This window comes from Neopsephotus bourkii, unplaced genomic scaffold (genome assembly GCF_033783945.1).
Source record: "Neopsephotus bourkii isolate Nb327-2 ecotype Australia unplaced genomic scaffold, CSIRO-AGI_Nbou_v1 NB_196, whole genome shotgun sequence".
NCBI lineage: Eukaryota > Metazoa > Chordata > Aves > Psittaciformes > Psittacidae > Neopsephotus > Neopsephotus bourkii.
In genome coordinates, this window is record NW_026900709.1 from 15046674 (window position 1) to 15073529 (window position 26856).

At 37.8% G+C, this 26856-nt stretch overlaps 1 protein-coding gene across 7 annotated transcripts in view; it reads left to right on the forward strand.

The window, feature by feature from the left end:
- The window catches only part of COBLL1 (cordon-bleu WH2 repeat protein like 1), an 84086-nt gene that overhangs the window by 19719 nt on the left and 37511 nt on the right, over positions 1-26856 (forward strand). Inside the window, exon 1 of one of the 7 annotated variants that reach the window (XM_061343814.1) lies at positions 13967-14031. The exons of 4 other annotated variants lie outside the window; for them this stretch is intronic. In XM_061343814.1, coding sequence (XP_061199798.1) covers positions 13982-14031 — 50 coding nt within the window. In that variant the 5' untranslated portion in view covers positions 13967-13981. Of the gene's footprint in view, positions 1-13966; positions 14032-15154; positions 15326-15387; positions 15411-26856 lie in introns of those variants that run through there. 2 more of the 7 variants (XM_061343837.1, XM_061343847.1) reach the window with 2 other exon arrangements.

A 26856-nucleotide genomic window follows, 5' to 3' on the forward strand; every position in this document is an offset into this window, starting at 1 on the left:
TCAAGCAGAGGAAACAATAATAGCAACACCTTGTCAATAATAAGTACTTGTTGGTTGGTGAGGGTTTTTGGGGAGTCTTAAATACTTTTCTATTAAATATACGATTTTTAAGAGATACTGACTCCAGGCACAGAGTTTCTGGTGCCAAAATGGATTTATTTTACCCAGTCACTACCTTGTTAATTTAATATTAGTCAGGCACATGTTCTGAAGCTGTTAATTAGAATTTAGGGTGCTTTAGTATGAAAGTCAGTAAAATAGGTAAATAATATACTTAAATCAAATTTGTATAGCTTTGGGAAGCAATACTATTATGTAACATCTGCCTTATCCAATGTTAAAGTTGCAGCTATATAACTGTATTTATTGCCAGTATATTAATGCTTTTCTATCTAATAGCAAAATAATCTCCATACACAGTTTAAAAATTACAAAGAGCAAATCTTGGCAGCAGAAAGAATTTATAGTTGCTTGGCAGTTGAAACAATTACCAGTCCACTCTTGAGCTATTCTCTGAGGGAATAAAACTTTGGTTTTTAAGAATTCTTGCCCTCTGGGGTACGAAATGGCAGCAGATGAATTGGTGTTCTAATTTATAACATGATGCAACTGAACTAAAATACAACTTTTTGCTCATTTTCATTTATTACTAGAAGCATTGTCAAGAAAGACTGTTGCTGATCATACTTTGAAACTGAAAATGATCTAGGACTTCAGATGACTAAAGTGGTCATACATAGTCATATATTATCTGTTAATTTAGAATCTACTGAAGTATCAGGTTTATACCTTGAAGGAACCTTTTGTTTTGTAAAGTGGAAAATAACTGTTGCAATCCTGGATGACCTCCAAATCTCCTTTTGAAAATCAGTTTCTTCACTAGATGAACAGGAATAGCTTTTCTTAAATATTTTGGCTTTTAACTCAAATGCCAGGGATTGGAAATTTAGGGGAGAAGAAGCCAGCAAAGCAGGTTAAATAGACTCCTAAGTCTAGCTTTGAAATATTGCTGTACTAAATCTTCTATTTTGGATGAAATGATGCATGAATCTTTTATACAGGAGAAGCAAAATGTTTCAAAAGGATGTGATATGTTGAATGCAACATTAAGACTTTTTCACACTTTCATCCACTTTCTCATAAGTTAATACTATTCTTCCTTTCAGAGGAAGAGAGAACTGTTTAGAGATTTTGCCATTGCAACATTGATAAGGTCATGGTATGAAGAAAATTCTTTAGCTTTTGGATGAAAATGCACATGCTTCATGAAGACTTTTTCCTTAAATTATTTCAAACTGAACTGACTAACCCAAAATATATGCCAGTTCTTAAAGTATCTTTACAATAGCATTCTTGTGGTAATGCTCTAAGGTACCATTTAATGAATTTATAAAATACCCTGGTATCTCTGCAGTAGAGTACCTTTTTTAAAATGTGATTTGTATGCTAGGGATTGGTTCTGGACATTACAGTCCAGAAAGAAAAGAAAAGAAGAAAACCTCAGGAACCAGTATCCTGTTTTATACAAACGGGATTAGATATGCTCTGATTTGCCTGGAAAAGCTAAAAAGCCGAGTAGTTTCAGAATACAGCTACCTGCAGTGCCACCCTGTGGCTTTTTTTTCTCATGGCTTCTCTTAAACCAGTTTCTATTCCATCATCCCCAGCGGGAAGACTACCTGTGAACTTCTAAAATGTCTGTATTCCTGGCTGCAGACTCTTAACAGGGACAGTACAGCACAATTCTTTGCCTAACTTGTGTGAGGCAGCATTATTTGCCCTGATGAAACCTGCTTAGATGGAGAACCAGAAGGAGCGTTTCTGAGCAGTACTGTTTCATTCACCTACCACATCAAATCATTAAGCAATGGCTGGTTTGGTCCTTGAAAAGGAATGACAACATTGGAACTGGACAGCAAAACAATTCACAGCAATAACTAGAAGGAGCATGTTAAATGGTCGTACCTTTTCCAGCAATGCTACATATGCACATAGTTTATTCCCAGGTACTCATTTTTATAGGAAGATGATTTAATTCTAAAAACAGACTGTCTAGGTAGTCACAGAATTTCTTATGGAGATATTGTGCATTCAAGTTGTGTGTATTTTTGTTAACTGAAGAATATCAGAGAGATTTTGTTCTTAAAAGCAGCGTTATGCTTTGAGGGATATGTTGTACTTTGCTTTGCATTATTCTAAAGAACAAGGATAAGTACCTGCAGGTTTAAGACTGTGATTTTCACATATAGGAATTAATAGAGTGTTGAGCATATTTCATGTCAAACAAGCATATAGGAAGGAACTTTTCAGCCCTTCACCTGCCTGGTCTGCCTTGCAGAACAGAACCAGTTTTATTCCTCACAGCCAGCTTAGTGTAATAACATCTCTGGATGAAAGTCAGGGGTCTTCCTGTCATTCTGGCTGGGAGCAGAACAGACTCCCTTGCCCCTTCTGCCTTGGTTGGAGCACTAACATATTGCTCAGGGCAAGTACCAGCAGCAGTTCCTTGGGCTTGCCACCACAGCCCACCACATGTCTCCAGTATACAAAAAACTGGCCTGTCAAGGTCTCCTCGTCCAAGAAGAGTATTTGGCTATGTTTTTGAGTGCTTAAAATCAGTACTTTTAATGTTGTAAGAGTTTTTGTTGTAATGCTTTGAATGTGCTTTCAGTATTTTCTTGCTACAAAAGTACTTAGTTATTTTAACAAAATGAACTTTCTGCGCTTGCATTGTTCTGCTGTTGGCCTGATCGCGCTGCCTTGGTTTCCTTGCTTTCACAGAGTGCTGCCTGCCTGCACCAGAGTTACTCATGCTGTGTGAAGGCAGGACAAGTGACTAAGGGGACAAATCCTGTCTGGGCTAGCAAAGCCTCCACATGGGTTATTCACACACCTCTGGGCTTCGGCATATTCACTGAGAGCTTTGTATTTTTCTGTAATAGGAACATAAATATGAGGGCATGGCAGGTATCAAGCTGTATATTTAATGTGTATGGGCTTTCTCTGGTAAGCAGATGCTTACATTCATTTGTGTCCTAACTGCGGAAGTTATACTTGGCCTTTTCTAGAAAGTGATTGTTTCTTTTTCCGAATTCATATATCTTGCTTATAAAGCGGAAGTACAGGCATGTGAATATGGGATCTGAGTTCTTTCAGAATTTGTTTTTTGTAAAGCAGTTTTGATTGGCTTAATACTTGCTGTTAAATACATGTTTCCAGAAGCCTGGATTTCCAGGTAGTAACAACCAAAGGTAGAAATGGATGTAAGGGCAAGTCCTAGAGAAGTTTTTGATTACTTGTCTATATTTAGGAAGCTTGTTTGCTCTTTCTACCACACATCAGGCTTCTGCAGTAATTGGGATGTGTAAACTGAAGTGTGATTTACGGTAATTATTGCAGAATCTCTTCAGGCTGCTGTAATAGAAGGAACAAGTTCATCGTGGTATAGATTTTTTTTGTTCAGTGGATGTTTTTTTCAAATGATTCAAATTTAAGTCATGGAAAATTCTAATTACTCTCTCTTCAAACGGAAAACAGAATACTGAAAGGTACATGTGCATGTACCTTCTTGTGTATCACAGGTCCTAGCTTGAGTCATTCCTGTATTAGAATTTTGGCTAGCAAAATGTCTCTCTTCATACCATAGATTACAAAAAGACTGCAATTTTACATAAAGAAAATACATTGAAAAACTTACACCATGTTCTGGTAAGACATCGGCATTGTGAATAAAAGCCTGTTGGTGCTGGTGATGGCACTTTATTTCATCGGGAAAGAAAAACTGTGCTTGCTGTTGTAAAAGTGAAATTCAGGACTGTACACCCTTATATATGTGTATTTTTAATGAATACTTTTGTTTATATATTTTCAATAAAATGAAAGAAAAAAAAATTGTCCCTTTATAAAACTTTCTATCTTTAGGAACCTTTATGAAGAGTTGCTTTTTGTTTTTTCCAAACGGTCCACAAGGGGAGGGGAAAACAAAACAAAAACCCCAAAGAACCCCCACCAGCATGATACGTGGTGCTCCTTTGATTCTGTTATATGCTATGTCTAGCTTGGACTGTTTGATAAGAAAGAAAATTGCCAGCAATAGCCACCTACCTATGTGCCTTTCTGTTGAAGGCTTATGAAGTTTACAGGGCTAAAGTAAAACACTGAAGCATAAAATCTTGGTGATATTGTATGTCTTAGATTAAAAATAAATAATATCAGGTAAGCAGTCCAAACGTTCTGTGGCTGATGTATCACTCTACAATGTTATAATGCCTTTTTAGCAGCACATCAAGGCAAGACGCCGAGAAACATTTGTTGAACTTACTGTGGCGTAAGAGGCCTTTTACTGCATGAGTAAATATTTTCTTCCTTTTCTCCCTTCCTCTCTCATCCAGCAGAAATCAGCTTCATTAAACTGTGTTGTTGGCATTTCTCCTTTCCTCCTGCTTCATTCATTTTGTTCTTTGCTAAGCTTTTTTTCATTTGATAGGACTTCATTATTTGTACTCCACACAAATACAAGTGTTTGAATGCTTATATCGCCTCTTTTTTAACCTTTTCTGAGTAGGTAGAAAATCAAGCTGACAGTCCTGCTCTGTGAAGAGCTTACAAGGACTTAGGATGTTTTAACATAAAATTTTAAGCACCTCTTTTGTACTATTGCACAGGAGAGGCAGGCTGAACAAGTGGCATAGCACTGTTTGATGAGCTGTATACCCTTGCAATTAGGGAGCATTATGCAGCAGATCGTCTTAAGTGCCATCATGCAACATATACAGGACAACCAGATCTAGTCAGCATGGCTTTATGAAAGGCAGGTCCTGCTTGACCTGGTCTCTCTTTGTGACAAGGTGACCTGCTTAGTGGATGAGAGAAAGGCTCTAAACTTCAGTAAAGCCTTTGACCCTGTTTCCCGCATTCTTCTGGAGAAAGTGGCTGCTCATGGCTTGGACTTGTGTACTGTTTGCTGAGTGAAAAACTGCCTGGATGGAAGAGACCAAAGAGTTGTGGTGAATGGAATTAAATCCAGTTTGAAGACCAGGTTGGACGAAGCCTTGGGTGATACGGTTTAGTGTGAGGTGTCCCTGCCCATGGCAGGGGGGTTGGAACTAGATGATCTTAAGGTCCTTTCCAACCCTAACTATTCTATGATTCTATGATTCTATGGTGTCTGGTTACAACTGGTGTTCCCCAGGGCTCAGTATTGGGGCCAGTTCTGTTTAATAACTTTATCAGCTATCAGGATGATAGGGTTGAGAGCACCCTTAGTATGTCTGCAGATGATATCAATCAGGACAGGAGTGTTGATCTGCTTGAGTATAGGAAAGCTCTACTGAGGGATCTGGACAGGCTGGATGAATGAGCTGAGGCTAACTGTGTGAGGTTCAACAAGGCTGACTGCTGGGTCTTGGACTTGTATCACAACAACTCCATGTAATGCTCCAGGCTTGGGGAAGACTGGCTGGAAAGCTTCTGGTCAGAAAAGGATCTGGGGGTGCTGGTTGACAGCCAGGTGAACATGAGCTAGTTTGTGCCCAGGTGGCCAAGGTGGCCAACAGCATCCTGGCTTGAATCGGAAATAGTGTGGGCAGCAGAACTAGGGACATTGTTTAATAGTGGACTTGGCAGTGTTAGCTTAACGTTGGGCTCTGATCTTGAAGGTCTTTTCCAACCTACACGATTATTTGATTATGTCATTCCATAGCATAGGGTGTTGTACTTAGTTTCTTGAATATCTGGTTTATCTAGTAGCAGTTTCAAGAAGCCTATGAGCTACTGTTGAGATGCATGGAAGGTTTCTGCTTTCAAGTGGGTGTTCCAGCAAAATATTTGCATGATGGGAGCTCTGTCAATTTTTTGCCATTGTAAAATATATTCTGCTCTCTCTCCCTACATGATTGCTTATGGCAGGAGCATTTTTCTATGATTATACCATAGATTTTCTAAAAATAAAATAAGAAAGTAAATCCCCCAATACTGTAACATGTATAGAGATTGAACATGACTGAAACACTTTTTTTGGTAGCAGATGTGAGCCCTTTTTAAAATTTAAATCATAATGGTGTAAATATTACTTTCAGGTTGCTAACCTGCTACCTGGTCTTGGAGATATTTTAAACTACTTTGTTAATAGTACCATACTGTCTCTGCTATATCTAGAATGAAGTGTGTATTTTGGGAGGTGTATTTTCTTTCCTTTTTTAAAACTTTATTGATTTGAGCTTTCTTCTTTTGAATGCTGGAGAGAATCCCTGAACACAACTAGCCACCCCTTCCAGAAGTTGGTTTGGTGCAGTCAAATTTAGTTGTCCGTGGTGTTGATTCCAAAGATAAGCGCTTATCTGAATTAAGGAGCTTGTGTGCACGTATAAAGTAAGAACATTGTACACTGTTATTTTTCTTCCTCATTCCTGTCTTATGGGTAGCAGGGAACCTAAGGCATGTTCTTTCCCATGTGCCATCTTTACAGCTGTGGGCTTTTGCTCTGTAGATAGCTGCTTACCCCTTTGGAATAAAGGCCCCCCCGTAAACCAGTTTCAGCTCCTGTAAAAGAAACTCTGATCTGAATTGTCTGATGCCATCATTAAAAAGGGAAAGGCTTTTCATTACAAATTTTGATCCCAGTGCAATTAACTGTATATTTTTTCCATTGTCATGTGTTCACCTTGAGGAAGTACCTGAAACTTGCATTACAGAGTTTATAACTGTACTATAGTGTTTGCTTTTGTTATTTTTTTTTCTTTCCTTCTAATTTAGCGTCTGATAAGCACAGGAACTCCAAAGATCATGAGAACACCACCAGATGCAGTTCTGCAGAGCACAGTGAGGGAGTGCTAGATGAAGTAAACACAAGGTGTCCTTGCTTCATAAACTGTTTAGCATTGAAACACTGCAATTATTTTTAACATTTTGTTTTGGGAAGAGAAGAGCAAGTGCTGCTAAACTCAGCCACAGGTACAGGTGTTTAAAAACAGCACTATACTATGTATAAACATCCAGAACAAGAAACCTGTTCAACTCCTGATTAAAGCTATGTCTAAATTCCTTACAGAACAGTGCCATAAAAAGATCTGTCAAAGTACAGACTATTCTGTCAAGGAATGGATATGATTATAAGAACTCACATGTGAAACTGGATCTGAAAGTTTCTGAATTAAAGCATGGGATTTTCCAGCAGAAAAATCACTGTGGGAGCTTTATTTTGTCTGTCATTTTTTGTTTAACTTTCTAGGCCTGTGAGACAGATTTAAGGAAGCACAGTAACTCTGAGTAATTCTCAGATCTCCAAAAACACTGCGGGTTTTTTCCAGTTGCCTGTTCATTTGATTGTTGAATCCCATAGTGACATTTAGTGTTCCAGAAAGTCTTTGTTGTGTATGGCTTCCGCTGGTTAAGGAAGATAATATTGTTTCAGTTCTCCTTAATGTTGTCTAAATAAATGGTGAAGAAATGGGATGGCTCCAGAATCTTACAGAATAGTCATAATAATAATGTGTTTGTTAAATAACAAGGTGTTTGTTAGAAAATCCAAATTCTCCTTCCCTGCAGTTCTTTGCCATGAGTTTGGGGGCTTAATAGATATTTTTAGCATTACAACTTTTAAAGAGTTGGACGCCATCTCTTTTTCACTATATAAATTCAGTCACAAGTCAAGTTTTCCAGATTGTTCCTTTCATGATGGCTTGGTAGTGGCTATCCTCTTTCGAACCTCTAGCACTTCAAAAAGCAGTATTTTTGTTTCCGTTGGACTTTGCCTGGTACCTCAGAATGATACTACTTGTACGAGAGTGCTGCATTTTCTCAATGTAGATTTTGGATGATGGTAGTTAAAACAAACAAAAAGCCCCAGAAAAATCCAGCACCAATATTGAATAGTATTTTGGGATGTAGTTCTGCCAAGCTACTGCTTTTCTTGTGCCACATCACTAAGCGCAGGTATCGGTTATCTGGGGATATGCCTGTACCACCCACTGGAGGCCTGAGTGGGGCGTGGGTATGCCTGTGCACTGCAGCTGTAATCTTGTAGTAAGGAAGGTGCAATGTCATCAGTTAGTAACTAGTGCGTGGATTATTAAACCCCAGAGGGCTTTTAGCTGTGAATGCCACATCCTTCTCTATTATTTTAATCATATTGTTTCATTTACAGCTAGTATTATGCTTGTAACATTGTAGCAATAGACCAGGAGCTGTTAATCATGACTTTTCTGTAGAGTGTTTGGCGTAGAGTGTTTGAAGAATTCTGTAAGTGTAATTTAGTATCTCTAAAATAAAACAAGCTGAAACTTCCTAGAGGCAGCTGAATTAGGCCTGTTTGTAGCCTTCCTGCCTACACAGGCTGCTAAATAAAATAATACAGTTGTTTCACAAACAGAGGGACTGTTATAAAGGTAGCTTTACTGTGACATTAAATCTGTCTTGAGAGCTTTCCCAGAAACATGAATATAGTAGTTATATGATTAAACAATAAGGAAACTTTCTGGCTTGTGCACTTCTTCAGGCTGTTAACCTAACCACTAATTAACCAACAGGAAATTCCAGACCTGAAAGTTTCATTATTGCTATACTAAACTGTGAAAATATAAGTGTGTTAATGAGGATTTCATTATAGCCATCTGTAGCTTGTTTTTAAATTGTGTCAAAGCAGGAAAAGCATAAAATACCATCTGTTCCCTAGCCATAGCAAATTGACACAAAAAATAGCAAAAAGAAAATCCCCTAGTTAACAACCCCAATTGCTTCTTATTTCTTATCTCTCATTTGTGGCAACCACTAGTGCCATGGCATTAATACCAGTGTAGTAACTGGTCATTTACCCCTTAAATAATGTATTTATTTCTTTTTTTTTAGCTTGCAATTTCTATCTGTAACTGAAGTATTCAGGGAGGAAAGAGGTGTTGACTTTCCAAAATAGTAATTTCTGGGCAGTTAATGACCCCTCAATTTCAGTGGTGTATTCTCTCAAATATGTCTGAATTGCCAAAATTCAGAAGCTGAGAGGATTGTCTTAGAATTTACAGTTCTTTTTGGTTTTAAGTAAATAAAAACTTATGGATAACATCTATTAACATTGTTTCAGAATAGTGGGTATGAATTGAAGCATTTTGCTGCTGCATTTACCTTAATTGTTGTGTTGCTCTGTAGAGCTTAATTCCTGCGAAGTTTCCCAAGTTCCTTGATTTGTAATTCTCTTTAACATTGAAAAGGAGGGAAGTTGTAATGTTTTACCGTGCACTTCCCAACGGATATTATGGATTCTTAATTGTCAGATGATCATAGGTGTAATGTAGGTAGTGCCTCAGGTGAGAAAAAAGTAGTGGTCCTGTGGGACAAAAATTGCTCTGAGGAAGAGAATTGGCACAGAAGAAAATTCTAAAACAACTTTGGGATAGTGAGGCAGATCTTAGCAGTTGAGATGAAATATGACTCAGTAAAGTAATAAAATGTGCTAATGTTTGCATATTACCTTTTGTGCTTAGTAGGGAGATGAGTGATCTATGACATGAAAATGAGGATAAAGAGGTATAGCTGAGCAGTGGAAGGGTTATGCAGCAGTTTAAGGGAAGTCACGCTCTGGACAGGCATCTTAAGTTACAGGCTTCTCCTTTTGTCCCCAAAAGTTTTCTAAATAAGCACTCTTTATGTCCTGAATTTGCACAGTGACTAGGACAACTTTGGGGGGGCCTCTTAAGTGCTACCTTAGCATTTAAGATAAACTATAAATGTGGTGCCTGAACTTGAGATCTGTTTCTCTGCAGACTGTGATGCAACAAGCACAGTTAGACTAAAATAAGGAACTCTGATACAGCAGTGTGTCTACAGAGTAAATGTCTTTATACTGTAAAAATATAAAAAGAATCTTAAGTGCTGTGCTGACCAACTGGATGAGGAAAAGCCAGCTGACACAGTCTTTCTAGTTGTTCAGAAGGATTCTAGTAGTCTAACTTAAAGCCTGCAGTAAGACAGTAGACCTTGCATGGCTCCAAAATAAGAACAGAGAGATGGGAAATGGTGTGCTGTGAAGGTGAGGGGAGGGCACCTTGGAGTTCCACATGGATCTGAGCTGGAACTCTTAGTTCAACATGTTGTTAATCTAGAAAAGCAGCTGAATAATGAGGTGACAGTTTGGTGACAGTAGAAAGTTATTTCTCATAATGAGAGGAGACATGACTCTGAAGACTTGCAGGAGGTTTTTACAAAAATAAAGGGATAATAAAATGAGATTAAATTCACTTTATATAAATGTAATACAAATCAGTTTGTCATGTGTATTAATAAGGAGTAGAGAAGAAAAGAGAAAACATGATTATGCCACTGTCTAAATCCATAATGACAATACAGCGCACAGTTCTGGTCTCTGTCATCTCCAGAAGAAGGCAGTAGAACTGTAGAAGGTCCAGAGAGGATTGACATGGATGGTTAAAGGTGTGATATGGCTTTCATATAAGGATATAGTGATGTGGTCTCTGGGCGCTCATACCCTTATGTTTACCATTTGTACATGTACTAGTTTGTTGTCTTCTGACTGTTCCAAGTAAGTGAAAAGAGAACATGCAACATAATTGTAATGAAGATGCATAAAATTCTTAAACCAAATGTTAAATAATGGAAAAATAATTAGCTCCCCTCCCCCTTAATGTCAAGTGATTATACAATATATAATCAACTTTCCTTGTTGATGTGTGACTTGCATAAGAAAAACAAGTTCTTGGTCTGCTTCCAAGCTATTTGGAAGCCTCTGTCTATGCTCTCTTCTCCAGTTCTTTTTGATAGAACAAAACTATTTGCCTTTCCCTGGAGACTTGACTGTGTTGATCATCACAGATGAGATGTCGTCTCAGTAGGTGGAAAGCAACTGGAGGAATAGAGTATTTAATGAAAAAGGTATTTAATATGGAAGAATGACTATTCTTACCCTAGTAATCCAGGTTTCCTGCTATTCTTGCTGCTTTCAGACTTAAGTTTCCCATGCATATTACTTAAAAAAATAATCATTACTATTTTTGGATTAGATGGAATATCAGATAGTTTTAAAAAAAAGTATTTTGTTTATAACAATAGAGACAATGGGTTCAAAGAGCTCCCAGCTTTGCAGATAGGTTCCTATTGGGGATTTTAAAAAAACAGATAGTAATTCTGACCAGCTTTTCCATATGAAGATAATTGATGCACATCTGTTGAATTTTATCAGTCTGTTGGTCTTTTGGAGGGTTTTTTTTTATTTAGTTGTTTTGTTTTCTTCCCCTGGTGCAGAAATACTCAATGCTCTGGGTAATCGGGGACGAGCGAATCTGAAGGTATTAAAGATCTAATAGTTAATATTGGGAAGCGTGTTTTACTCCCCTCAGTAGTAACTGCAAGTCTTCATAGCTTTTTGGTCTTGGAAACAATTCTGTGGATTAAAGAGCATACATGCAAGAAATAAAATAAATTCCCTGTTTATGATCCATTCACATGCATCCCATTTGCTGCTAATATAGTTTATTTATTTATTTTTTTTAGGGAATGTTTGCTAATACAGCAGTGTCAGGGTGTGTAATTTAAGTACATGCTTTATGGAAAAATGAGAAGCATCTTAAAATTCTAACCCTAAAGTAATTCTAGAAAAACATTCTAATACCTTCCTCTTAAATTTTTATTTTATTTCCTTGAACACCTTTAATACCCTGCCTAAGCTCACCTCCTGCACCATCTTTTTAAATTCTCAACATTTTACATTTCACAAGTGTTCTAGGAACTTAGGAAAAAAATAAAATATTAGTAGCCTGTGCTGAGTGACATTGGTGGGGGGGAAAAATAAAGTACCCATCTCTGAGATGCAGGGGAAACAGCCAGGAGGGTACTTGCAGAAATGGAAGAACTTTCTTGCCTTTCAGGTTATCTGCCATCTTGTGCACTTACTTATTGCAGTCAATTGTATTAAGCTGCATTGGTGACTCCCTGAATTAAAAGTGATAAATTTACTGCTTCATATGTGAAAGCCATAAGAAGGAAGTTGCTAAGTAGATAAACAGTATGTAAAATTTAGTACCACAAGATATCAGTAGACTAAAAAAAAAAACCACAGACAAATAAACCCAAACCAACCAAACAACAACAAAAAAACCCAACCCTTCCCCGTAAAAAACACTAAACGAAATGGATATTATTGTGAATATTAATCGAATATTTCTAGGTACAGTCTATAGACCTGGAGGATAATTAGCGCCTCCAAGTGGAATTCCCAAATGTTTTGCTCTGTGTAGGCCATACTAGCCACACGGAGTATGTTAGTTGGTATTTTAGGCAACACTGATACCCTGTCTGCACTGAAACTTTTACTACTGGTGATTCAGCTGCATCTGCATTAATCTCTGTTCACAGCTTTTCAAGCAATTGAAATTGCTTCAGGGATTTCTATTCTTTGTATTACTAACTCTTGAAGTTTGGTTGCAGAGTGCAGTTAACTTGGAACATGGCAGATTGATCTGATTGTTTCATTCAACCTTACACAAAACTGACATTTCTGTTTTATCTGACATAGTGGGGACTGGATGCTGGTGGCAAGACTTCTCAGGTAAGACAAGCTAGATAAGGGATCCTCAGTAATGTTCACTCAGCACACTCACATGCTCTCATAGAGGTGTTACCCTCTCACTGAATCAGGACACAATCTACTTCAAAACATTGTGGCCTGATACAGATCTAGGAGCAACACCAATGACAGGAACCTTCAGGATGTTGCTGTTGATGATAGTGTTTTCCCAAGAGCTAGCATTATCATTAAGCACTTTGTTGACTGCATTGTTTCCCATTCCCTGAGCAGACTTAGTTGCAATCAGTCCTCACATGTTTGTGTGTGTTAGGTTTGATTAAGCGAATCGAGTTTTAAGCAACTTCTGTTTTTAACTGACAGAGATCAAGCTTCTGTGAAGTATCCTACTCCAAACACTGATAAATGGGTTTTTGTTTTCCTGGTAGCATAAATATTGTACTTTATGAAATTGATTTCTTAAGATCTTAAGTTTCAATAATTTTGTAGGTACTACTGATTATCAAATTAACTGGATGTGAATGGGTATTTGCCTCTGCTGCCTAACCATTCCGCTGACCACTAAAATTTGCTCACTTGATCTGTTTATCTTACAGACAGAGAAGTAGGGAAAGCTAAAAAGCATGGAGGGAAGGAAGAGTCCTAATTCAAAAATTTCCCATTAAACTTGTCTTGCAAGAATTAAAGGGACATGGAAAATAGGATTGGATTCTTTGTATGATTTAAAGCCACAGAAGGCATAAGAAAGCTAGTTAATACTCTGTTTTGAATTGGCTGAAGTACATATGTCAGGATTAATGGCTATACAAATCTCTAGATGTACTCTGTAGGCTGTTTGGTCAGGTGGTGGGATTATAAATAGGTAGGCTTACTGATGTCACCAGTAGCACAAGGGAACAACAGCGAGCTTGCTATGCACACACACACTTCATCCCTTCTACATACATATGCTGTTGAAAGAGATTCACTTGATTTTAATGGAGGAGAAAAACCTGTATTATCTTGGAGGTAAGCTGAAAAGCAGTGTAATCACTTTCAGTAGTTCTTCCCTCTCCTTGTTTGTAACTAGCAGAATGGCTTCAAACTAATATGTGTATTATCTTACTGGGTAGAGATAGATACTGGTAGTAATTTTTTTGCTATACACAGATAAAAAATTGACCCACAGCCCTGTTCCTGTGGCTGTAAATGGGAATTCTGGAGGTGTTTGTTGGTGTAAAGTGACACATATTTTGCAAAACTGTTTTCAAGGATGCAAATGTTGATATTTGCACAACATTTGCTTGATTATTTGGTTGAACTTGTCCTAACACCTGCTGTGAGGAAAAATATTTACCAATAATTAACATATCTGCAGCAGCATTGAAGTCATTGCTCCTTGAGGGAAGGCGGAATTCAGGTGTAGGGCAGTACATAAATTGTCAGAGCCCAAACATAGGCTTGAAGAAAGAATTAATGTCTGTTGTCCTGTTTTCAGATAAATTATGTAATTCTTGTAGTCCAAGGTACAAATGCTTTCTTTATCATGTTTCTGGCTCAAAGTTGAGGCTGTATAAAGGCCTGTGAATTTATCCATGTGGATGCACTGCTGAAATTTCAGTGGTGCATTTCTGTGTATAGAGCTGTTCCATATTTTATTATAAGTTGATGATTGGGGCCTAGGAGCTCTGGTGAGGTTACTGAGTTTATTTTAAATGAAGAATGTTGTTGTTTCATGCAGACTACAAGGCTTTTCTAACTTAGATTGTCTTTCATCTGATTTTGATCTAAAATTTTGTTTGTAAAAAAACCCCTTGTTTTTAATAATGTTTAAAAGTCAATGCCTGTAGCATTTACTATACTAGCCCTTGATGTGTATTCTGTGTATTCCTTGGATATTATATAACATGTTATTTTGTCATGGAAAGCATTAAAACAATTTTGTGGTGACTAAATACCTAAGTAACTACAAAGTGTCAAGATGCACGTCAGTTACAGCAATAAAGAATTTAAGAAATCTTGTCAAATTTATCTTATTGTAAAAGTTGATATGCTTCTGGCACTGAATCATACGTTACTATGTTAAAAACTCAGCAGTGAAAAATACTGGGTGTAAACATGTGATATTGAAAGTTGAAAAGGATGAGGGGGTGAATATAGGACTGAAGTGTAGTAATTACAGCAAATTATTCATCAGCATAGTTGTATAGGAAAGTTTCTCTACATTCGCCAGAGCAGACTGCTAGTTATGATTATAATTGTTTAAAGATTAGTAAGAAGTATTGTTCTCTATTTCCTACATTATAGTTAATGCTGACATCCTGTGCCATTTTTCAGAGAGAGCAGAAGCTTTCTAATGGGAGTAATAGGTCACCCAAAATAGCTTTGGTACTGCCACCATCACTCGGCAAGCCAGCTTTCTTTGAAAAAATATCATCTTTCGTTGATTGCTTGTTGAAAGAGTACAGTAAGACATGGATTTAGGGGATTTTGAGTGTGCAGAAGAAAGTGGAGAAGCTTTATTGTGTAGATGAGTTTGTGGAGGAAATAATAGCATTCATTTGGGGCCCCAAATTGCCAACCAATGAGGGAGTTCAAGTTAAAGTAGGACAAAGGGGAGGGAGCTTCCACTGCCGGTGGCAGCAGAGGTGGCTATGAAACTGCTGGTTGGGTTTATGCTATGGAGAAAGCTGGGTCAGGACTTCTGGCTGTGCTTTGTACCACCCATCTCCCCTCACGCAGTGAATAAGCAGTCAGGCTTGGGCTGTAGCAGCAGCGCTGACATCTTAGGAGGTAGTAAATGCAACCCTGTTCCTGAAGGTAAGGAGCTTTGCTTTCTGAGGAGGATGGAGGAGAGTAAGCACTGAGGAAGATGTGGAAGGTGAGCAGAAGAACCTGGTGACAGGTAGGTACTCAAAGCACATCTTCCTAGTTTTGCAAAGAGTGTTAGCCCAAGATGCTCAGTGCTTCTGTTTGGGAAACTAAAGCTGTGTTGTTCATGTTTTGGGAGAAACCTCTTTATTACACCCTACCTTTCAGAGTACTAACTGTCAAGATGCTTCTCTTGCAGCCTAATAAAGAAAAACACTTGTTTAGTACACTTTTTTTCTGTTTCATTTACTTTACTGTAATGAACTAGTGTGCCTTGTTTGCTGATGTGGTGGTCTGTGTAGGAACTGTCTATGCATTGTTCACGTGTCACATAGCATCTATAGGTTTTATATATGTGTGTGTGTGTGTGTATATATATATATATATATATATATAGCTTCTTGCTCAGGATAGGAAACTTTCCCTGCTTCCCATTCTCTTCCAGTGCTTAGTGGCGTACCTGTTCTCCAGTTTACTAAACCCTCCTATTCTGTGGTTGTGCAAATGAGCAAAACATTTTGAAATGTTACCAAACTCCAGGTAGCTGAAGGATGTAACTGCTAACGGAAGGCTCCTCTTGGTGAAGGAGCTTTCTGCAAGGGAGAAAGCTTGTTCTATTCCAAACATCTGCATGAAAAAAACCCACAACAGAACAAAACCCTAATTAACTGCAGTGAATTCCAAAGTTGCATTGCTGTGCTTGGCTTAATTATTCTTCCTGTGTCCGAATCTCTGTTGGGGAATCGGACAGTCGCAGCTGAGCCCAGCTTTCTATACCAGCAAATAAGAAGAGAGAGTAAAGTTTGGCTTTTCTGTTGCTACTGCAGAGCTTCCTAGCTGCTGTCCTGCATTATTTTTTCTATTACCCAATCATACCTGCACCCACATACCTATATGTGAGGCATGTGTGTATGTGAAGAAAAAGGGAAGTGTCCATATTAGCCTCTTTCCTGGCTGCTGTGGTTATGGAGTGGCTCTGCTTTGCTTTTCCTTACCCTTCCCAACCTCTAAATCCATGCAGTGCCTGCCTCCAGTGTTATTTCTAAAACGTGGTTTTGAACAGCAGAGAAAAGCAGCAGCAGAAAAGCTCAGATAAATTGACAATTCTTGCCTCTATTGATGTTCAGAATGGCAGCTGAAAATACCATGAGCAGATCTAGGTATTTCATCTACAGGCTTTGAAAATACAGTGGTGTTATACCTGCTTTCATGACAAGGAGATAATGGCCAGAAGGGCAGATTCAGGTTTTACTCTATTTGAGAGCCCTTAATTGAACTTTTCTTACTGCTCATGGGAGAAAAACATCTGTATGAGCATCCTTTTATAACAGTCCTTGAAAAAGATTTGAGAGTTTGTTCCTAGTGGAGGTAACATAACGTTTGCTTGAGTTTTAAGCGTTTGTTAGATTTACAAGTGTATCAAAGGTTAAGCTCCCCCTTTTAGTTCAAGCTGCTCTTTGTTTTCTTTTCCTGTTTATTCAGCCAGTTATATATTACTCAATTACTGTTACAGATTTACTGCTTTCTCTTCCCTGCTGTCCTTTCTTTCTGTCAGGCTGTTTTCATAATTGTAAATATAATAGAGGCTAAATGAGTTGTATGAAGTTTTAATAGTTTTCAATGCCTTTCAAGTTTTTTGTACTTTATTTTGGTAGTAAATCTGTTTTTTTTATGTCTTATACCTTATGAAAAGGTTGCAAATAGAAGTATCTGCTTACTCAGAGGTATGTTGCACATGGACATGCCAAGTTAGTATTTGTATTTTGTGCTAGCTGTATTTACTTCAGAAATCTAAGTTCTTAACCTCATTAGAAGCAATGTCGTTGGAACAAATTTTCCATTACATCTCTTTTTTTGTTTACTCATTTGTTTTTTAGAAGAAAAAGAAATACTTCTTTTGGCATAATAGAATGTTGTAAAGGAACTTTTGTATTAGAACACATTTCTGTAATTCCGTGTTAATGGTAATAAACTAATTCATAGTATAATTTGGTTTTTAGCCTCTCTTTCCTGCTCAGATTCTGACCTCTTGGCTGTCTTCCTAACAGCAAGGCAATTTTTAAGTTTAGAGAGGAGCTAACTGTGTTTTGTTACATGGCATAAAACAACACTAATTCAGGCTGTCCATGCTCAGGAGTTGGATAGTCTTTCCCATGTTTTTTCCTATGTTTTAAGTGATCTTGAAAAGGTCATTATAACAGTAGTTATAATTTGGCTTTAAAGGGTAATGAGTGAATCATTTTTCTAGAAAAGTTTTAAATTTGTACTTGATTTAACCCTGTTTGGTGTTTGTGCTGGACTTGCGCTATGAGGCGCACAATTAAATACATGCCCCTACCATACATATTTGTGTTTACATTGCCTCTGAATCGCCCTTTTTTCTGTGTAATAAGAGAAAACCCTGCATGAATTATGGCTTGGGTACAGTCTCTTCTGTTTTCAAGACTGCCACTGCCATGGGGACAGACAATCAGACTGGCAAGTGTCTGTTCCAAGTGGTCTGGAGGGAACTGAAGTGTTCATTTGCTTTCTCGCTTTTAGCGTGAACAAGGCATCCGAAGATTCCATTAAGCTTTCACCTTACTGTCATGGTTACCATGCCACTTCTGTGATTTATTTCTCTCTGGGATAAGTCTTCCTGAAAAAAAATAATCTTTTCTTCAGAGCTATGGGCTAGTTGGGGGGGTGAGTGGATGATAGGGAGGATTGCACACATCCCATTGACTAGGAAAACTTTTCTCTAGCAAGAGCTTTGAAACCATTCAAGGTATGTATTTTCTTGATCTAATTTATTTATGGAAAGAGAGTGGAAATGAAGGTATTCTACATTTCTTGCTTTTGTTGTAGCAGTCATCTGTGTATAGGCATAAGTAAGAGAACATCTGCAGATGATTTGTTATTTGCTGGAACCTCACTAAGTAAACCTGTCGTGATAATTTTCAAAGGTGAACTCAAGGAGTCTTATCACCTGTAACATTGCTACTGGCATGTCAGCTGGCGTAACATTGCACAACATTTTTTTTTATGTTGGGAGAGCTGTTTACTTAGCGCCTCATTTCTAGTTCCGTCTTACCTAATATTTTTAAAATACCAGTTTTATTTGCAATTTTAGTCTCTTTTCAGCTGTGGAAATCTATAGATAAACACACTGTGAGATACCCCGTTATCATAAAAGACTTCCAAATTATTCATTTGTTCCTCTACCTGGAAATTGAACTTAAAATGTGTTTCTGAACTTCATGGTTTTTGGGTACCTACTGAACCACCTGCTAGACACAATATCCATACAATATAAGCTCAGAATCTTCCCCAAATAACTAAGGGGATGAGTTCAGAACCTGAAAGCTCATCTTTCTTCATGGAGAAGGTACAGCAAATGTCTTTCCTTTTTTTTGTCCCTCATGCATCATAAGCCTGGCTTGAAGGGATAACCTAAGAATGGACAATGCTTGACTCGCATTGATCCAGACCTTGATCTTAACATCCAGGTGGTGCTTTTATAGTAGAAATAAAGAGAGAGACTGTATCAAACAGTGATATTGATCTAGAGATAAAAGCCAGTATCAAGGCTGATAGGCATGTTATATAGTTACTGTGAGGCTGTACAGCAAATACTTGGATTGCTTAATGTTAAGGAAAAAAGTTAGAATATTGGAGTATGTTAAACTAAGTTAAAAGTAATGTTTTTGCAGCACTTCTAGCAACCCAATTTTATGTAGAAGCCTCTGCATCTGGCCATGACTTAGTCAAGGTGAATAGAATGTGACAGTTCAACTAGCCAAGCTCCAGTTAAAAATTAGTATTTTCAGTTGCACTCAAAAGAGAGGTGCTTTTAATGAGCAACAGAAGACTGTTCTTTGAGCATGATTTTTAACCATTGCTTTGTCAGATATTAAATTAGCTCTAAAAATTAAAAATGTAGTAATTTGTAGGTGCTGTAGGGAAAAATTCCATTGCTGATACTTTAGAAGCAAAATCATAAGTCTTCTAATATGCAGAACAAATCTTAAATGTTTTAAAACAGCTTTTCTGTTATATAGCAGAAGTTGTCTGGTCTTCAGGATTGTGATTAAGGAAACTATTATTTTAAGATCTTCCTTAAAAGCTGAATATGGACAATATCTCTTAGGAAAGCAGCATACTGCTGAGGAGTTTCTTCTGTGATCCAAATGCACACATGTGAAAATAAAGTAATCATTGTCCAGAGGAAGACAGTATTATCAGTTTTGTGACTTTTGGGGGGTTGGGGTTTTTTGAGATTCTTGGCAAGCAGTACTGGAATTGAAAGCAAAAGTTGAATGTGCCATTCAAGGCTACCTTCAGTGTTTAATTTCCGTACATAAGAAAAATTTAGAGACTGTTTTATGTGAGGGAGGAGCAAAGAAGTTGACGGTGTATAAATACAGCCATAGACCTTAAGCAAAGGTAAGGATTCATGCTGAGTCTAAAGATTGTGTATCACATGTTATAAAAAGGTGAGTCAAAGCTGGGAGTGGTTGTGATGCTTTTTGGTGTCTGCCATTCTGTGATTCTTGTGTGAGGTGAGATGTCTGGACTCTTCTGTTCCATTGTCTTTACAGCAGATATACAATGACCAGGAAAAAGTGGTTTCTGTTTTCTCCTTCACATTTTCAGCATTTTGGTTTCTTTGTTTGATTTCCTTAGTTTCTCTAGTCTGTCATTTATTTCAAGCTTGATTTTTTATTTCCTTGCAGGTTGTTGTGGCTAGTTTATCTGAGCCTTTTTCTCTGTTTAGGTGTTCATTTGTCTTACTGTGTTTGGATCTTAAACTGAAAGAATATAGGCTCTATCTATAGACAGTATAGGTAACTTTATCTGAAGGAAGGATGCACATTCTCAAATAGCAGCCACTTAACATGATCCATTGCATGGGCTTCTGCTGTAAACCCTTTACTCCATTAAGGGTAGTTTTCAGGAGTTGCCTGACTTTTGTGTCTTCATGCTGCCTCAAGGTGAGAATTCTAAGCCCTGATTGGAGGATCTAAGCAGTGAACTGTAATTTGCCACTGAGTGTGCTATAGCGTAAAATATGTTGTATAGGTGCGATTGTATTTTCTCTGGCAAGAGTATTTCGCAATTCCTTAGTCTTGATTTATGAATACGTACTTTTGCTGATACCTCTTAGTATTGAATACAGTTGCTGAATCACAAGAAAAATACAGCTGTGCAGAGAGTTTTGTTACAATTGTAGAGTACTTTTTGGCCTTTTGATCTGAAACTTGAAGTGATTGAAAAAAAACTAGAATTTGTATTAAGCAACTTGTTAGAAATGTGTCTGTATGGAGGAGATCAGGTGCAGCAAACAGCAGTAAAAGGTGGTTAAGATGCAGTGAAGATAGTCACAGGTAATGTTCTCACTTCTGTTTTCTGAGTGTAACAGTCATTAAGGGGGAGAATCTTTTGAAGCTTGTAAAGAAAATAGCCTTTTCTGAAGCCAAAAGTGTGTGTGTGTGTGGGGGGGGGGGTTGGTTTGGTTTGTTTGTTTGGTTAGAACAATTACAATTAATTGGGCAGTGTAAAGCGAAGGAGTTCCAGTCAGTTCTTTTTCTGTCAGCTTCAGATTTAGGCTGGAAGAAGACAGGATGGGAATAGATGAATTCAGGATGTCAAAATGTGAAAGAGGAGTCTTTCTGAAAATGAGAGAGACAGATAATCTTGTATTGTTGTATGAAATAAATATTGTTTTAAAGGTGCACTAGCAAGTGGACTCATCATCAGGAGTTGTAAAATGTTCAGAAAAAGGGCTAGCAATAACCACACGTATATGCTGCTGTAGCTATACGTAATACCACACTGTTGACTTTAACTGATTTTATGCAATGTTTCCACATAATGATGAACAGATACTTTAGGGACTCAGGAATTTTCCATTCTTTGCTAATAGCATACAGGAAAATAGAAACTCATACATTGTAGGATGTGAGCTATTAAGTAAGGTTTTGGTTTTAAAGACAGTTATTTAATGAACTCTAATGAAAATATGTATCTTATTGCATGTAAATTGTTAAATTCTGTATTTTCACTAATCTCTGGAAAAAGCTTTTCTTTTTTTTTTTTTTCCTGTAAGAGACTAGATGCCAAGTATCATATCATATAGACAGGAAAAAAAGCCTTCACATGCATAGAAGATAAGTCCTGTGCTCATAGATAGGCTATTTCATTGCTCTGTGGTGGGGTAAGGGTGGGAAGAGTAATGGTAATATTTCTTGAGTATTTTAATTTCACTCTATCTGAGAGTTATGCAGAGTGTCTTTACAACATCTCTGTAGTTACTGTAACAAGAAAAGCCATGCATTCCATTTCTCAGGCTAAAAGACAAAATACTCCATGTGGAATAGAAATGTCAATGCTATTCTTAGTATTCAGATTAAGAACAATAAAAGTTTCACTAAGAGGAAGAAAACAAAAATATCCATAATTATGGTTGAAGCCAGCCTTTCAGACTGGCCCATAGACAATAGATATTATAGCAAAATATTCCATTTTTTTCATGTATTTGATTACGTAATTATCAAGCCCCAATTTGGGAACTTCAACTTGCAAATTAATTTAAAATGTGTTTACTGAATATGTCTTATGAAATATTTTTCCCTTCTCCTTTTTGATTTTTCTTTTTTCCTTTTTTTTTTTTTTTAAGAGGTTGTCACTCTATACACCCTGAAATTATGTATAGCAGTGATTTTTTTTTTTTTTTTGAGTGTCTTGCCTTGATAAACTTAAGCCATTTGCTGGACTTTCAGAACAGATCAAACAGTAATGCTACAGTTGTATCCAAGCTTTTTCCTAGCAAGTAAAATTATAGAACCATGGAATTGTTTGGGTTGGAAGGGACTTCAAAGGTGACTCCCCCTGCAATGAGCAGGGACATCTTCAACTAGATCAGGTTGTCCAGAAACACATCCAGCTTGGGCTTGACTGTCTACAGGGATGTTGCATCCATCACCAGTCTGGGCAACCTGTGCCAGTATTTTACCACCCTCATTGTAAATTTCCTCCTCACATCTAGTCTGAATCTTTTAGTTTGATTCGGAGAAAACTCCAGGAACACACTCTTTTAGTTTAAAACAGTTACCCTTTGCCATTATTGCAACAGGCCCTACTAAAAAGTCTCTCCCCATCTTTCTTATAGCCTCCTTTTAAGAACTGAGAGGCCACAATAAGGTGTCTGCAGAGTCTTCTCCAGGCTGAACAACCCCAACTCTCTCAGCCTTTCATCATAGGAGAGGTGCTTCATCTGATCATTAATAAGTAATGCTTGATATTGAAGGTGTGCAGTAGTAATGCTGTGAAACCATAATCCATAAAGAGGGAATGGAATAAATAGAAGGAAAGGTCATCTTTGTTTAGTGTAGAAGACAAATTTATTCTGTGAGTATAAAGGATGAGTATTGGGCTGGAAATGCTTATGGGTAGAATAAGGGACTTAAATATTTCATATACCTGTTGGCCAAAACCGGTATATCACTGTAAACAAAACAAGTTAAGGTATTTTATGTAGGCCTGAACTTTTGTTCAACTGTTTCTTGGTTGAATAGATGATTTCCAAGGTTTCTAGTACTGAGGTGTACTAGTGGAGCAGCATTATTGTCATAATCAGGAAAGTTTTAAAATACTTACTTGGGATGAGAGATCAAAGGCAAGAAAAGCTCTAGAAGCTTTATTGCAATAGCCTTTTCCCTCTTGTAATCTTAGTAGAGCTAGATCCTTTTCTGAGTTTGAGTGAAAGTAAAGTGCTGCTTGTACTTTTGGCCTATATAATTTTGTAAAGCTTGATGTAAAAAAATGTGTAGTTGCTCTTTGTATAAACTGGTGTTCTTCATGGTACTGTAAGTACAATTACAAACTTAAGTCTTACCTGTTGTGTGGTAGAAGGTTTTTATTGCGCTATGTCTAATGAACGTTTTTAGTGTCTGAGAGATGACTGAATATGACCTTTCTTGACCTAGGTGATTGCTGTAGAAAACTGAGAGATGATTCAGATGTTGGAGGTTAGATCCAAAGTGATTTGAGTGAGAAGGCTATCGGGCTGTCTCTTTATAGTGTCTCATGTAATTGTGTTCAAAATGGGAAGCTAAGTGCTTGAAACATTAATACTCCTTGAGATCAGGATTCAAAGAGGTGGAATTTTTTTATGCTGTAGCCTTAAGTTGTGCACAAGTTTAGCAGATAAATATCCTCTTTTTTTTTTTTTTTTTTTTTTTGGAAAGTGATCCAAACTTACTACTTGTAACTTTCTAATGGGAATTTTATGAAAATCATTTTACTGTGCCAGACCCTTTAATTTAAAAAGGGCTTCCACACATCCAGATTTATGATACTATTACTTTGGTTTTGCAAGCATGAAATAAGTTGAGATACAGCAATGACACTTTATTCTGTAGCAGTGGGATCTGAAGCACATAAAACAGCCTTGCATTGAATTTTAAAAGATGTATTGTTTTTCCTAAGAAAATGGTGAAGATTTTTATCTGCATTTGGCTGGAAGAGTTCTCTAATAATCTTTACAGGAACTGTCTTCTGTCACAAAGACTGGTGGGACTTCAGAAATTTAAATGTCTAAAGGAGATGAATCAATTCTCTTGGGAAGAATGTAATCCTACAAGACAAGGGCTAACTGAAAGACTTGGCGTAAGTAGTGGGACCCACGTGCACTGTATCAAGGGAAATACAAACTCTGTCAAGGCTGCACCAGCTTGTGTTCTTGTGTTTGTGAAACCCTGTGAGGCTATTGCAGGTATCCCTCTTGGCTGCCTTTTCCAGGGCTAGGAAGAATCAAAGAAGAAAGTTTTGGTTTGGTTTTGTTCCCCCCCGCCCCCCATTCCTGTTTTGTCTTAAGCAATTAGTTAAGCAGAAAATGACACTCAAGATACAGCAGCGTAACAGGCAACTGGAATTGTTTATTGTGTAATAAATAGTGGGGGCATGTCCCTTCAGGTGAGCTCACTGGCAGTTTTAGTGTCTGGTGTAGGTTAGTTGATGGAGCTGAGACTTAAGGAAGGAGTGAGGACCTGCATTGTGTAGGTTACTGAAACACAATTTTCAGTGGAATTCTTGTTATGACTTGTGGCCTTACTTGGTTAAAATTTTGCTTCTTAACTCCTTCTGTGTCACAGCTAAATAAGCCGTACTTTGATTCTTTCCACAGCTTTCATTTAGCCCTGTACTAGTCATGAAAATAAAAGGAATGGGGTTTTTGGTTGTCCTAATGACTTCTAATGTTTATATTAGAAAATTAGAATAGGTCTGCTTAGTTCCTAGCACATCTGGAAGCTATCTGAGCATGAAAGGTGTTGAGTGAGACCATTCACTGAACACCTTTTATCTGATCTCTAAAGGGTTATTTTTGTATGACTGGGAATTTATTCTCTGTTATAGCTGTATATTGTTGTCCTGGGTTCAGCAGTAGCAGTCATTTTTCTCCTTCTTAGTAGCTGGTGCAGTGCTGTTTTTTTGACTTTCAGCCTGGGAACAGTGGTGATAACACCGATGTTTTTAGTTGTTGCTCAGTAATGTTTACTCTGGACTTTCTGAGTTCCATGCTCTGCCAGGGAGGAGGCGAAGCTGGGAGGAAGCAGAGAGAGGACACCTGACCCAAACTAGCCAAAGAGTTATTCCATACACCACACATCATGACCAGTATATAAACTGGGGGCAGTTACTTGGAAGGACTAGATCACTGCTCGGTTGGGCTGAGTATTGGTGGAGGGTGGTGAGCGGTTGTATTCTCTTCCCTTGTTATTTCCCTTATCATTATTATTATTGGTGGTAGCAGCATAGCAGCAGTGGTTTGTGTTATACCTTAGTTACTGGGCTGTTCTTATCTCAATCCATGGGAGCTAATTCTTTTGATTCTCTTTCCCATCCCTCCAGGAGCGGGGGGGGGGGGAGGAAGGAGGGGAGTGAGAGAGCGACTAAGTGGATCTGAGTTACTGACTAGACTTAAACCATGACAATTGTCATACTAAAAATCAAGGCTTTTCTTCTTTTCAGAAGAAACTATCGTAACCATTCTCTCTTTCTTCTTAGCAAATTCAAAACCATCAGCTCCCCTGATTTCCTAGGTACCTCATAGAGCTGAAGAGGCAAGAAAGAATGGGGCTGTTGTTTTTTGCTTTATGGTGGATAGGTGTTTGAAATGATGGTGTAGAGTTGGAGCTACTTAGGTAATGCTGGCTTTGTTTTTTGGTGTTTGAATAAAATGGTGTCTGAAGGATGCCTTTGTGAGTGAAATCACCTGAATCAGCTTCTTGGAGGCATCCTAGTGCAAAAGAGGAAGGGAGGGTTGGTAGGTTAAATCTATCCCCACAAGTGTATCGCCACCATCCTGTTACCTGCTGATTCTGATTTGCACCTGTAGAAGTAATCATGGTAACATGAATTGCTCTTGCTGCCTGATACTGTATCTTGGGCACTGGGAGCACAGGACTTCTGTTACTTGTCAGGCAGCCTTTCCTGTGACAGAGAGACAAACTCAAGAAACGAAAAAGCTGTAAGAGCTTTGGAGCTGACTTTTGTGTAAGTGCTTTGGGCTAAGAATGAGAGATGAGGGAATTGGTGAAAAAAATGAAGAAAAAGATACGGCATCTGGAAACAGAAAATGAAAGTGTTGGGGTTCCTGTAGTTTAATAAGAGGTTACTGAAAACTTGGTGTAACTTCTGAGATGGTATACTTTGAGATTTTTACCTCCTTTTTATGGGGCAGGAAACATAAGCGTGACTAACCACAAACATGCAGATGTGCTAGAGATGGGTAGGGTACAGGGCTCTGCAGTGGTGTGTATGTGGGTTCAGCCAACCTCATTAGACTGCCTGATCCCACATGGGTGTGTGTATGTGCTCTTTATAAATACAAGAACATTAGCTGTTACACTTCAGTTTTGTCAAGAGTATTTTATCAGTTCTAGCTCTCTACAGTGTAACTTAGACACTGTAGATGTTAAATACAGCCACATTTTACTTACTGCTGTGTATGATTAAGCACTCTCTAGTGAGAGTTCCAGCAATGCAATTGCATTCATGTGCTTAATGAAAACTAGAGTCCACTAGCATTTGCAAACTAATCTTTCTGTGGCATGTACTCTTCAAAAATTAAATTCTGGAATCAGTTGTAATAAACATCTTTTAACAGTCATTAGAAGTCACTTAAAGATGTAGCAGCACATAAAGAAGGGGATAAGCAGTACTGTTTCATTTTGCGTTTGGATTCTGTTTTGGTATTAATGTCAGGGGGAGCTTTTAGGTTTTTGTTTGTTGGAGTTTTTCTAACAGCTGTATTGGTGCTCTTTATTGGTCAATAATTTCTTTCTGGCAGATGCATGAAAGCTGAAGATCATGCAAAAAGCTTCCAAACAAGTCATGGAGGAGTAAAAAGAAGTTTGATTAATACATTTTGCAATGTTCACGTAACCCAGAAACAACCTAGGCAAGCTGCTGTAGAGACTACAGTTAAATATGCAGCT